Here is a 12959-nt window from a genome sequence, read left to right as displayed (position 1 = left end):
CCCAACTGAAATTATTAAAGTGATGTTTTTAAAGTATTTCCTTCCTCTAAGAAGAGAAGGGCATTGAATAAGTTACTGTTTGGAAACTAAATCACGGTACTAAATGAACTATACAGGCATTGTTTTGCAGCTTAAACAGTGGCCTGAACATTACATGGGGCTGGTAACAAGAGGAAGGCAGCGAGCTGTGGTACAGATTCACAACGTGCTACAGGCTTGCCCGTCTGTTCCTGTTAAGGAAGGGGATGACTGCAATGGCACGTCCCAGTATCCATGGTGGCACAGCAGACTAACCAGTACAATACGTGGGAGATGATTGCCATTTGAAGAGATTCTTTTCCCATCTGCTTGCAGTGATGACCAAGTGTTCTGCACTTGCTTTTGGCAAAATAACATCCAGATCCTTCATCTTGTGCTATAGGTTAGTAAATTCCACACACAATTACTTCCCCGCCTTATTCCGTGTGCAGACAGCGTGTTTGAACAGCTACTCTGTTTTGGGTTTTGTTTGTTCAGTGTTTCCCCCTGCCTTTCCCCTTTCACCCTTAGTTTGAGCCTTACATTAAACCGCAGGTGGTGGGTTTATTGAGCACGTGTAAAGTATCTTCCCTCTCAAGGCCTGCTGGGCGCTTCTAAGACCAAAACATGAGTGGCACAAGACCCGACAGATGCCACCATTCAACAAAGTTCTGAGACTCCATCCTTAGGAAGGTTGCCAAAACAGCTTAAAGCAAAGGTCTACACAAGTTTTGCTGTGGCAGTCTTTTTTTCTGTAGGTGCTTCTGTGAAGCAGTAACGATTTTGCTGAAGTTTGCCCCCCACCCTCCCCAAAGAGAACAAAACAAAACAAAACAAAAGCAAACAAAAAAATCCTCTCAGCCTGAGGAAAATGTTGACTGTAAGTGATGTACAATCAAAATCTGATTTAAAAATGCAACTGAAGGTAGTCCTGTAATATGAATAACATAGTAACAGACAGTGCTAGAGAAATAGATAGGAAATGCCAGATTATGTTTAATAACTGTTTTTACTTCTGAATTTGAACTTTCCAGTAGCATCTTACTAGTCTCCCTCTTTTCTTCCTCATTATGGATGTTATTCTTCTGTCTGCTGCCACGCTTACTACCCACCTGTTCCTCTTTTATTTCACATTACAAACGCGCTCATCAGTCCTCATATAAGCTGTTTGCCTTTGCCAGGTTGAAGACCTAACACTTATTCCAAGCCCGTTGGCTATTTTCTAATCCATTAGTGTTTTGCCATTCCCCCTTTTTCAGAAGGGGAGTTTGATTATAGTCTTCTGAGAAGACTGAATAGATAAACTGGCTCTCTTATTTACAGTTTTATTAGTACATTCAGAGAATCACAAGACGTGAGATGGATGAATCAAATCTGTTCGGGGGGAATTAGGATTTGCCTGCTTTTAGAACTCTGAGTTTGAAGGATCAGTTCTCAGAGTATTGCACAAAACCCTTTTTCTGTTTGTCTCTGAGCTTCTGCCCGTGATCAGAGTTCTGGTCACTTGGTTACTTCAGACAAGAGAACACATCTCGTTCCTGTGATCAGAGTTTTTTCTTTATTTATGCAACTCTCCTTATCACATCCCTCGCTCTCTTTCTGAAGCCAAACAAAGTATCTGTTGTTGTCACGGGTAAGAAATAATAATACAGGAGATAAATCAACTGGCTTCATGTTCGTGCTACTACATGCTCTGGAACTGGGAGGAGCCCTTAAAGTTCTCAGCCCAAGAGGGAGGGCTGAGATACTGCCATCAGGGTAACTGTATAGCTGTTCTGCATGGAAAGACAGAGATGTTCCTTTTAGCTGATTTTCTGTAGCTCTCCACTTCATCGCCAGTTTACTTCTGGAGCCTACCACCCAAAGCCAAAGCTGATGAATACTAAAGGCTTTGTCCTGTGCTTTGACTGTCTACAGCCCTCCTTATTCCAGGTCTAGGTGGGATTGTTCGGGCTGGCAGCTTCCGTTAGCCCTCTTCAAGGTACCCCTACTAGGTACTATTTACTGAAGGTGCTGCACTGTGCAGTGGAGTTTTCTGAGTAAAGCAGGTGCAAGCAAGGCTTGTACTGCAGCAGGCCGCATGGGATGGGAGAAGAAACAGTCCACACTGCCTTGCAGCCATGAACTGCAGCCAAGGTTCAGCGACTGCGCAGACCAGCAAGCAAGACGTCTATCTTTCGGGTCAGAGAGAAGATTGAGGAGGGAAGGAAAAGAGAATGAGGGGACGAGTAAGAGATGACAGTCAACGCTGTAAGAGAAGAATCTCTAAAGTTGCGGAAAGTGATGGGAGAAGCCAGCAGGGAGCCTGTGGGAGGGACAAGCCATGCGTCCTACCTAAAGGTGGGGATGGGGGAAAGATGGGCACAGGGCAAAGACATGTCCTCCCATTCTGGCAGGTTTGAGATAGGTCTGTAACAAAACTCAGAAAGAGGGTCTACGTATGCTTATGCCGAGCATATATGCTTATGATTTTCCCTTTCCAGGCTTACCTCCAAGTCCAGCAGTGTTTCTGATTGTTTTATACAGGCTTTATATCGACAGCAGATACAGGGGAAGCAGAAGCATCCATTGACAGGCTGGAAGGGAGGAGGACACTGACTCTGCATTCAAGTTCACCAGCTGCAAGTTGGTCCCTCTCGTAATGCTGAAATCTGTAGCAGAAGAATAGTGAGAGGCTACCAGAATGGGGAACACAACAGGGAAGGCAAAACGAGTACGTATATTTATTTCTCTCCATTTTTCTGAAAACTGGTAAAGATAGACCCTGCCTCTTGTGCTGGAGACCCACTGCTATGAAGCCCTCGCTGTGGAAGAGCTATGACCCTTCTCACATAGAACAGGAAAAGGTATCCGGGCTTTTTGGAAAGTTTGCTTTCCTGTGAACAAGGTGTTCTTTTAAATAAAGGGGGTGGGCTGGAGTCAGAGACATTGTCATTAATAACAGCTAAAGGGGCCTGCTGGTTTGGTACACAAATGGGAACTAAGCTGAACTGGCTAAAGAAAGTGTCAAAAGTTGGAGTTTTTGATTGGTTGGTTTGGTTTTGGTTAACATTCAAAGGAATACATTATTTTCAAGTGTGTCCTTCCTTCCTTCCTGTTCCCTGGCAGTTCTGTCCCCAAGCCAAGAGAGCAATTGTTACCATGAAAAACATCTGAAATAGCAGGACCAAACACAGACTCTTTCCTTCATCCCAGAGGCAGAGAGAGAGGTGCTTGGATTAGCCCCGGATTTCAGTTCCTTCCTTGACCGACACAGGTGCAGCAGGTGCCCCCTGACGCACACAGGCGCACTGTTTAAATTCTCTTCTCCCCCACACCCATGGTCTCTGGGTGGTGTTAAACTCTACCTGTCACTTTGATGTTGCCCGTAGCCTTGGCAATGTTGTTTTCAATCACACAGGTGTAGGTGGCGTTAGGAATAATGTTGTGCAGAAAGGAAACCACTTTCAGAGTGATGTTTTCGGCGTTCAGCTCATAGCTGGTGTTGGCAACGTGAGGTAGGTACTCCCCGGCGTCGCTGTAGGCTGTCCAGCGCACGGCGGGTCGAGGGAACCAGCGTGGTGCTTCACACTGCAACGTGTCCCCACTGCTGCTGTTCTCCACGTGGACCTCAGGGGTGCTGAAGGCTTTGGGAGGGAAAACAGGGAGAGAGTCAGAGAACAGCAAATGTCTAGGAACCGGGCATGAAACACCGACTGCATCTGCGGGTCAGTCCCAAGTATTTCTAGAGTACTTGCTGTTCAGCATCGCACATAGCCAAACCAAACACAGAGGCTCAGTCTGTATAGGTTGGACTACAGGGGGATGACTACCGGGGATCTAAAGACTCCTAGGACAAGGCAGTCAAGTTTGACAAGATCTGCTGCGGTCATGGCGGAGCTTTAGTGTCTTTAAGTAATTCTGCTTAACAGTTACAAGCTGGGTCCCGGGCTCATAAACTAGGCGTTTCCCAAGAGCTCCTGGACATCCAAGCTCCCAGAGGAGACTGGCCAGCCTGGGGCTGCCCGTGTCTGCCAAACGCCCGGCTTCCCTGGGCAGGAACTGCAGCCGGCACAGCTCCGCTCACCTCTGCTGAAGGCGGGTGGCTGAAAGGAGGCACCTGCTATTCTTGGCAGAGAGCGGCATGCCAAAAACGATTGCTGTTATCAGAGGCTGGGGGAAGAGGAAGATGATTCACACTCTCCACTGACTGAGAAGGGAGCCTGACCAACACCTACGGCTTCGTGATGTGACTTCGTGATGTGATGCTAAATGGGGCTTGGGGCAGCCAAGGGAAGATCCGTCTGCACCTGCTGAGGCTGAGGGCAGACTAAGGTGTGGCCTGAGCTGCAGGATTTATTCCAACACCCCTGGATTAAATGAAATGTTTAAAGCCCAATGCAAACTCAGCTGTGTTTTAAAGCCAAGGCCATCTCAAAACTCTCTCTCTCCTAGAAAAACATATCATTGTATATTCACTGTATTTCCCACATGCACATAGGTGAAGAGAAACAGCAGCTTTTTAGGAGAGCAGAGTTCACCGACTTCAATGGAGATAAAACCTAATACAGCATTTCATGTGTTCTTTCTAATGCCTTTTCTTTGTGGCTTACCTTAAACATAAAATCAAGCAACACAGAAGCAGGCAGATTCACAAGGTTTCAAGGAGGGATAGGAGACGAAGTCCCCATGGGACTTAAGCACGCCTCAGACATGAGCCAAAGCCCTCTGGCCTTGCTGTTAGCTACTGTAGTCCCACGCAGTTCTTCCATCCTTGCCATTGCAGGGTAAGGGGCCTGTGAGCCCAGCAGCCTTTTTTTCACTGCTGGGGGAAGTGGTTCACATAGCAACAGGGCAGAAAACACGCTTTCAGTAAGACATGGGGCTGTGTGAAATGACACTGGCCAGGTGTTCCTGCGACACCAAGTCTCATATTGCCTTTCTGTCCCAAGACAGACTCCCCGTGAGTAACGTGGGGAAGCGTCTGCGTCTCCAAGACATCTGTCACAAGCTTCTGCACAGAAGCTGGTGCCCACCTCCTGGTGCTTTGGCTCTGCTGGGCTAAAGGAGGAGACCGGACCTGCAGAAAAGCAGCCTGTCTCATTCAAGAGCTCTGCTGGTTACAGCTGTCCTGCCATGACTGGCCTGAAGCACAGAGGAACCCCCCTGTGCTGCTGCTACATCTGGTCTCACTACATAAGCAGTCCCCATCCTAAAACTGCATTACCTTGACTTGGAGACGTCCGACGGTTTTTCCTCTCCCAATCTGAGCCTATTAAATAGGCTATAATTTTTACTATGCAGCATGGCATAGTATCTCCTGGCCTGAGATATATCTTAATCTAGAGAGAAAAAGCTATCATTTCATCTTTAACAGGTGTAAAATCTGAATCCTTATAAGATCAATTAGCTAATCCCATTCTTAGGGGCTCTTTGTAGTCAGTTAAGTATCTGGTAGACTACATGTGGTAAATAGAAGAAAAAAGACAACGGAGTGCATTAAGATAACAATCTTTTCTGAAATGAGGATGTGGAAAGAGTGGGTAAGACCATAAACACCTCTGGATAAGCCAAAAATACCTCCGTCCTACTCAGGGGTGCAGGGCTTGACGGGGGCTGCTGGAGGAGCGGGCGCCGCTCACACAGACTCTAGCATTGGCGTAGCTGCGGGTAGGTCCGACCCAGCCATGTGAGCCTACGTTTTGCAGCAGGATTTTCTTTCTCGCACCGCTCACCTCCCGTCCTGTACCGCAGCGCTGCCGCTCCGCTCCCTCTGGCCGTGGTGACCGAGCACTGGTAGGTGCCGGCGTCGGAGAGCTGCACGTCCCTCAGCTCCAGGGAAGCATTGCCACCGATCACCTGGTCCGCGAACACTGCCGTGCGGCCCTGAAACGACGCATCTTGCTCTTGCAGGTGGTCCTTCCCACCTTTAAACTCGTGAACCAGCCCGGCTACTCCCGCCTTGGCCCACCGGATCACTATGCTGCCCATCCTGATGTCGGGCTCGAAAGTGCAACCCAGGACACCGCGCTGGCCGATGTTCCCTGGAGACGTCAGTGTCTTCACGCTGATGGAGCGTTTTCCTACAAGGAGAAAGCAAGTCAGCGTGAGAAAGGCCAGACCGCCCCGCGGCTGTCATTCACCAACCCCGAGGCTGAACGGGCACTGGCATATCGCAAGGTCACCAGTAGCAGCTACCAGTGCTGCTAGCAGAGGTCAACTCCCATGGCTTATATACCAAGATAAAGCACAGGAGCATTTCTTTAGCAGGCAGTCTGCTTCAAAAAGTAGCTCCTCTTATTTGTTTGAGAAGAATTCACACGGTGTTTTCGTGCTTACTTACATGTATCAGGAATTTTCTCTTTGCAGCTGCCAGAAGAGCATGATTTTTGTGTCTTTTCTCGGGACCTCCCTTTATGCAATATAAATGTGATTGCAAGGCTTAATGCTGGCAGAGAAATAAGAGGCTGCTCTTTCACCCTTACTGGAATCCAAACTGTTTTCTTTCATTTAAGAAAAATCAGCATTTCCCTTCCCTGGGGACACAGATTGCTTCTCAAGACAAATCCTAACCAGCGAGCTTGAGAATTAGCTCCTTCCTGGAGTGGGGTCCTCTTTCCCATGCAGCCCTTCCCTAAGCACCCAAGGAGGCTGCATTTTGGCCAACACCAAAGCAACACATTTTTTGTCGTCTCTGAGGGAGCAGGGGAATGTGCCCCGTCCTGGCAGATACTGCCCGACTTTGCAATAAATACCATCGTCTCCTCCTATCTGAGAGAATGAGCACAGTACATGCACATACTTTTTGCATGTCTTGCAAGCCCAAGAAAATTTCAGGTAGCAGCACAGGTTGTGCTACACTTATTGACCCCTTGCCTCCGCCGGCTTCCCATGGAGCAACAGATGGAGTTGAACATTTCAGTTGCTAATGCACCAGACGATAACTAAAAAAAACAAACGAAAAAAGCCTTAATTTCTGCTGTGAAAGCATAGGTCAGGCATTCACTTCCCAGGGCAAAACGGAGCTGCCCCGCAGTGCCGGGGCTCACACGTGCACAGCCGGTGCTGCAGCCCAGCCTGGCCCGCTGACACATTTTCACAGAAATTAAGAGCCGACACAGATTTCCTCACTCAGCTCTGAGTGCCAAGTGCTGGTGTCTTCTAATCCACCCTGAGCATGCCTCTGTGTGTGTGTGTGTGTGTGTGTGTGTGTGTGTGTGTGTGTAAATCTCTGCATTAAAACCTACAAGAGCTCACAGTCTGCAAGGAGAGCACAGCTCCTTGTAGCCATGGAGCGATACCTTGTTGAGAAAGGCCAGAACTGAAGTCATCTGTGCAGTCTTAATTCAGCCATCTGCTACATAAACTTTATAAAGCGAGCCTTCGGTAAAAGGCTATAGGTGGCACTTCCACACAAGATCACACCTCAGCCCATGCACAGGATGGAGACACGGAGGTAGCAGCAGGGCAAAAGTTCATCGCCCTGCTGGTAACAGCAAGAAATCTGAGCAGTCACATACCTGAGACACCAAACCCGATGATCAGGGCAATCACCGCAGCCAGGATGATAATGACCGTAGTCATGCTATTTGGGGAAAAAAGAAAGGACAACATCACCGTGCAGCCCACCTCCTTTCACACCCTACATCTGCGGTGCACGTCTGCAGAGCCACCGGCAGGAAGGAGATCGAGGTGGGTAAGCCACAGACCTAGAGCAAGGTGGACCAGTGAAGCACATGACCACGGTAGTGATGAACATCAGGGTGAGCACTCGCCACCAAAGGTGGGGAACCATGTGGTGGGAGGAGAAGTGACCCAGGTTTTGCCTTTGGAAGGAGACAGTGGGTCCCAGTGGAGGATGCGCCTCTCCGCATCTCCTGGTGCATAAGCGAGCCAGGCAGGCCCTGCTGGCACTTGTGAGGGACCAGTTGCCCAGGGAGGTGAGCAGAGCACTGAGACAGGCCCCTGACCCCAGGAGACACCCAGTACGAGCCAGGCAGTGGGCAGGAGGGGGCTGGAAACAGGACCAGGTCTGTGAGCTGGCTGGTTTGGGGATGCACCGTGTGCAGATGAATAAGTGGCTGTTGAATGAGAAGCTGAGGAGGAGAAGACCACTTGCCAAGCCACACAAGCAGAGCAGCCCCCTCAGAGGAGATGACAGGCAGCACAGCGTGGAGCAGCACAGCTTGAGCCTTGCGGAGTGAAACCCATCTCTGGCACAGCCCCGGCTCAGACAGACCTGTAAAGGTGGCCTCGTGCAGGTTCCCACTGCAGTCAGTGGAGCTGTCTCACATGGTCCTGGGTGCATTGTCACATGGACTGGGGGTTCTGGCAGCAACCTCAGCTCCCCACTGGAGCAAGCCCTGAAGCAGCTCCCCACAAAAACCCACAGATACATCCCGGGGTGAGCAGCTCATGTGCTCGTACCCGACAGTCTCACAGGCTTGCTGGGCTCAGCCCTGCTCAGGACTGCTGGAGGAGAACCCCAGAGTGCTGCAGGAGGTCCTCACAGGGGACTTCCCCCCTTCTCCAAGCCTGGCAGGGCGCTGGAGGGAGCTGGGCTGCAGGAGGCACAGGCACTGGCCACGGCCACCGCACCAGCGTCTGGAGCTGCCAGCCCAGGGCTCATTTTGCCTCGTTGTACACAGAAACTCCTGAGCTGCCTCTTCCCATCTCATCCCCAGGCAGGACCACGCTGCGAGATGTCAGAGCCCTCCTGCCCATGCAAAAATAGCCACACGGCCTCAGCTGTGTTCACCGGCTTGTGGCACGCTCTTTCCCAACACATCGGACAGCCTCCCGCACAAGAGCCCGTCGGTGTCTGTACAACCGCACCACTCCTCCCGCCATTAACGTGTGCTGCATCAGTCACTTGCACAATCTCTCCTCAATCACCGCAGATGCCAGGGTTACGGGGCTGATACGGAGCTCTAGGGAGTTGCGCCATGTGAACAAGCCCCTCCTGCAGGGAGCAGCAGGGACGGGACAGAGGGAAGATGGGTTGAAAGAGGGTATAGAGAGAAAGGGAGATATTGCAGAAGGCTTGCTTGTTCTCCCAGTCTCCCTTCCATCCTCATCCTTAAAGCCAGCGGAAAGTTGTCTGAGGCAGCCCTGTCTGCACATGCCAGCATGCTCAGGAGAAGGGATCAGAACGAGTGTGCCATAAGTCCATATAAAGGTTCATACGAGTCCATATATACATCCACATGCGTACCAAACCTTCCCTGCCTAGACGCCCTCAGAGCTGGGAGGTGTCACATGTTTGGCTTCCTCCCCATTCTCACCAGCTTTCACTCACAACCAGGGTGGAGAGCAGTTCTCCGCCTGCTCCCTCCTGGTGCTCTGCAACTGCGGTCACAGCTGACCCCATTGGGGAGGAAAGCAGCGGATATCCTCCAGCCGCAGGCATCGGGCAGCTGGCGACCCATCACCAGCCTGGGGTGCCTCCCCTGGGGGCCTGCGAGATGGGGACTTCTTTTGTTGGCTCGTGCAGGTCCTGCAGCGTGACAGCGCCCGGCGGAGATTTGTCGTGTCCCACAGGGCTCAACCCCAAGTCACTCGGGGTCTCGGCCAGGCTCACTGTGGGACAACCCTGTGCTTTCCTATTCCAGGGCAGATACTGAGCCTCTGTGTATGCTGAATAATATCTACCTCCTTGAGGAGCTCCACCAATTTCTATGGAGCAGATCTCAGAGTGAGATAGTTGCTATAAACTCAGTAAAGGTTGCCATGATCAGCCTCAGCTCTCATGCCTGGGAAGCATGGGCTTAGACCTACAGCACATATGCCTGGAGCAAGTGGCAGCCATGCCGTCTCACAAGGGCTGTGATTCACCCTCACACCTCTAGATTAAAATCTTCCTTCCCGAGAGTGGGCAGGGGAGAAATTTATGGGAGCCAAGGGATGCTGCCTGCAGGTTATAGAGGATTTCATCGATAAATGCCGGAGAGGGTATGGCAGGGGACAAGCAGCCAGGTACCCCTGCTGCGCAGTCCCTGAACACTTCAGGTGCCACCACACTTGCCTCCGGTCCTCGAAAAGACCCTCTGGCCTGAACACCACCTCTGCCCTAGCACTGTGCCAGGCAAAACCGTCCTCAGCTCTCTCACAGACAAACACAAACCAGTGCCAACAACCCAGCACCAATGCTTTTGTCCCCCGCTGGCACCACCTGCCCCCGTAGCTGCAAAGCCTTGCTAGCTTTGCATCCAGAGAGGTGCTTCCCACCCCTGGTTCAAGGCAGCAGGGCTGAAGGAAAAAGCTGCTCATTTGTTACAGAGGGGATGGCAATTTGGGGTACATGGATGCCACTGATGACTTCAACACCCCTTGCCAGGGACAAGGGGAAATCAGGCTCTGTGGAGTTTCCTCCACAGAAACTGCGAGATCCAAGAATCACAAGGGCCTTAAAAATATTTGCCAGCGAGCTCCTCATGCATATGGAGGCGATCTGGAGTGCGGGGCGAACAAACAAGAGGAAGCTGGCAACCTGGCCACACGCTGACGGTAGCTGTGTTTCGCAACAGTCCAGTCCAGCAGTTCAAGTGAAAAGCAATTTTCTGTGCATCAGCACCCCTCACACTTCCAGCGTTTCAGAGGTATGGAAGCTGGCTGATGCAGATGGCTGGGGCTGCACAGGTCGGAGCCCTGACGCCACTCTCGGTTCCTGGCAGCACTTTGGCAGTCTGTGGGATGCCGCTCCGCACATCCTACCCTCTTTTCCCCGGTCCCATCCCTGATCAGCCAAATGGGTTTTGCCCGCAGCTCTGGGCAGCCTGAATGCTGCTGGGCACAGGGGACAGAGAGAGGCTTGCAGCCCCGTGACAGGCGGCAGAGGCTTAATCCTCCTGATCTCTAGCTCCGCGCAGAGTAAGCTTTCCCTTGGGAATGGGCTTAGAGGCGCGAGGATCAAAAAACCTGGAAGATTAAGAGATTGAAGGTCCCCTGCCTTCCTCCTTATATCAAAGCTTACTGTGGGAAAGAAATAGCATGGCAGGGGCAACCCAAAAGGAAGGGTTTTCCGTTCCAGTAAGTGGTTAATGATTGCAGAGCTCAACTTTTCTCAGTGCTTCAGTTTTATTTTTTGAGTTGTTTTGTTTTGTTTTTTTCCTGAAATCCAGTAGAAACCTCCCACTGCTCCTCTGAAGATTCCTGGAAAATTCATCTCTCTGTCTGGGCTATTTCTGCATTTCAAGATTAGCCCGAAGACGACAACGGCCTTGAAGAAGCCTGCTGCTTCCAGTAACCCACTGCTGTCTGGCTGCGTGCAGCCCTCAGGGTGGGCAGAGGTGCTGGCAGAGCCGGAGGATGGTTCTCAGAGCAGCAAAGGGTAGGCGTTCATTTTTTCACACCCTTCAGTTACTGCATTTGCCTGACAAAAGCCAGCTGGGCTGCCTCTTGAGAATAACAGAGCTGGTTATTACACGCATTCCAGACGCATGAGGACTACGATGCCCAGTGGATATTTACACTGTGTTACATTATGTCTACTAGTGATCTCACTTTCATCAGTGAAAAGGTGCAGATAATATTACTATTTAGTTCTTCCTTGATGTTCCATGTGAGAAAGCTGGAGCACGGCTCATGTGTGAGAGGTCTCTTCTGTTCACATGTGGACTGTCCTTCTCCCCACTGCTGTTCAGCTTAGGTGGGACAGCTGAAACCTTTTTGACAGAATAGCTGCAAGCAGGGATGCCTCACACACCTTGCTGGAACCTTTGCCTCCATCAAGCCTGGAAGAGCCCACACCTGGGATGAAGAGACACGGCTTGTTGGTGGCTCTGTTCAGGCAGTCAGGTTTAGATGCAAGCCCGGTCCATGTTCATTGGAGGCTGAAGCAAGTTTGCCAACTAATTTAGCCATCTGGTGGGGGTTATTTTCAACTAATCAAGAGATAAGGAAATGAGGTAGATATTTTTATGGCCTTCCCCACGATACTTCTTTTTCTGACTGCAGATCACCAGGACTTGGTCAATAACTCCAAAGGAAACAGGCTGTTTGAAACAAGAGGCACAAACCAGCTGGGACGTCTTCCCAGCTCTTACTCCTGACCCCCACAGCAAGGAAACTTGCTGTAGGATTGCTCTTGCCTTCCTGCCCACAGCATGCGATGGAGATATAAGTGATTGTCTGAGAGCCAGCAGAAGGAACGCAGAGCCTTCCTCAAGCCACTGATACCCCAACCTACCACAGCAGGAACACAGAGCCTTTCTCGAGACATTGACACTCCAACCTACTACAGCATTCAAACCTGAGGTAGCGGATTCCACCAGCCATGCACAGTTTCTAGGACACACATTTCCATCCTGGCTACAGTTGATGACCTGCACATGGGTGTCTGACAGCTACTCAGTCTTACAGATTGTATAAAAGAAGCTGTACCGGTATTTAAGTAGCCTGGGTGAGTGCAGTATAGAGTCAAGCTGCAAAGAACTGCTGTCTTGAAAGCTCCTGGCAGCAGGGTGATACAGCCGAGGCGTCTGGAAAATGCAATTCCCTCCCTCCTCGCTCCCAAAGCAGATGCAGATAATACCATACCTCCAGAAAATGACCTGGCCTTGGGATGCCATGGTCACAGCACCTACGAAGACAAGCCAAACTCCAGGTGCCCAAAGGTCCCACACTGTTCAGCCTTCGCATGATATATTCTCCCGGGCTTAAATAACTGAACTCAGCTAAGGAGTGGTGAGCCCAAGCAGTGAACTCTGAGGAATGAGGAAGCAGTGAGCGTCTCAGCTCCCCCCACCAGGCCAGTCAAAAGCAGGGAGGCTTGGTTAGTCACTGAGGCAACAGGAGAGACCTCCTACACCACCTGTTAAAGAAACATGTCTGACATAAAACAAAAAATAACACAGCTCATGGTTTGGTAGCCAGCTAATCTTGGGGTCAGAGTGCAGTAGTCTCCCATGTAGATCCACAGCTCACTCATCGCTGGTGGGTTGCGTTATATCCAGGACTAGCTC

The 12959-nt window shown here is 50.6% G+C and overlaps 1 protein-coding gene and 1 long non-coding RNA gene across 3 annotated transcripts; one reads left to right on the top strand and one right to left on the bottom strand.

The window, feature by feature from the left end:
- Nucleotides 1–29: 29 nt before the first annotated feature.
- On the top strand, nt 30–3378 carry LOC142089604 (uncharacterized). The gene is made up of 3 exons (XR_012676237.1): nt 30–421; nt 2545–2731; nt 3127–3378. It is a non-coding gene; the product is annotated as an uncharacterized LOC142089604 (long non-coding RNA).
- On the bottom strand, nt 2155–12566 carry VTCN1 (V-set domain containing T cell activation inhibitor 1). 2 transcript variants are annotated; one of them, XM_075166259.1, is made up of 5 exons: nt 12535–12566; nt 7518–7582; nt 5733–6080; nt 3366–3644; nt 2155–2693 (listed from the first exon to the last, which is right to left on the bottom strand). In XM_075166259.1, the coding sequence occupies exons 1-5, from the start codon at nt 12564–12566 to the stop codon at nt 2548–2550; spliced, it is 870 nt and encodes a 289-aa protein (XP_075022360.1). In that variant the 3' UTR covers nt 2155–2547. The 2 variants fall into 2 exon arrangements, with proteins under 2 accessions (XP_075022360.1, XP_075022369.1); XM_075166268.1 differs by having other exon boundaries at nt 2155–2669.
- Between the last annotated feature and the right edge of the window lie 393 nt (nt 12567–12959).

This window comes from Calonectris borealis, chromosome 1, assembly GCF_964195595.1.
Source record: "Calonectris borealis chromosome 1, bCalBor7.hap1.2, whole genome shotgun sequence".
In the NCBI taxonomy this organism is placed as follows: domain Eukaryota; kingdom Metazoa; phylum Chordata; class Aves; order Procellariiformes; family Procellariidae; genus Calonectris; species Calonectris borealis.
The sequence above is the reverse complement of the archived record's forward strand: the minus strand, read 5'-3'. Positions and strand labels throughout refer to the sequence as shown.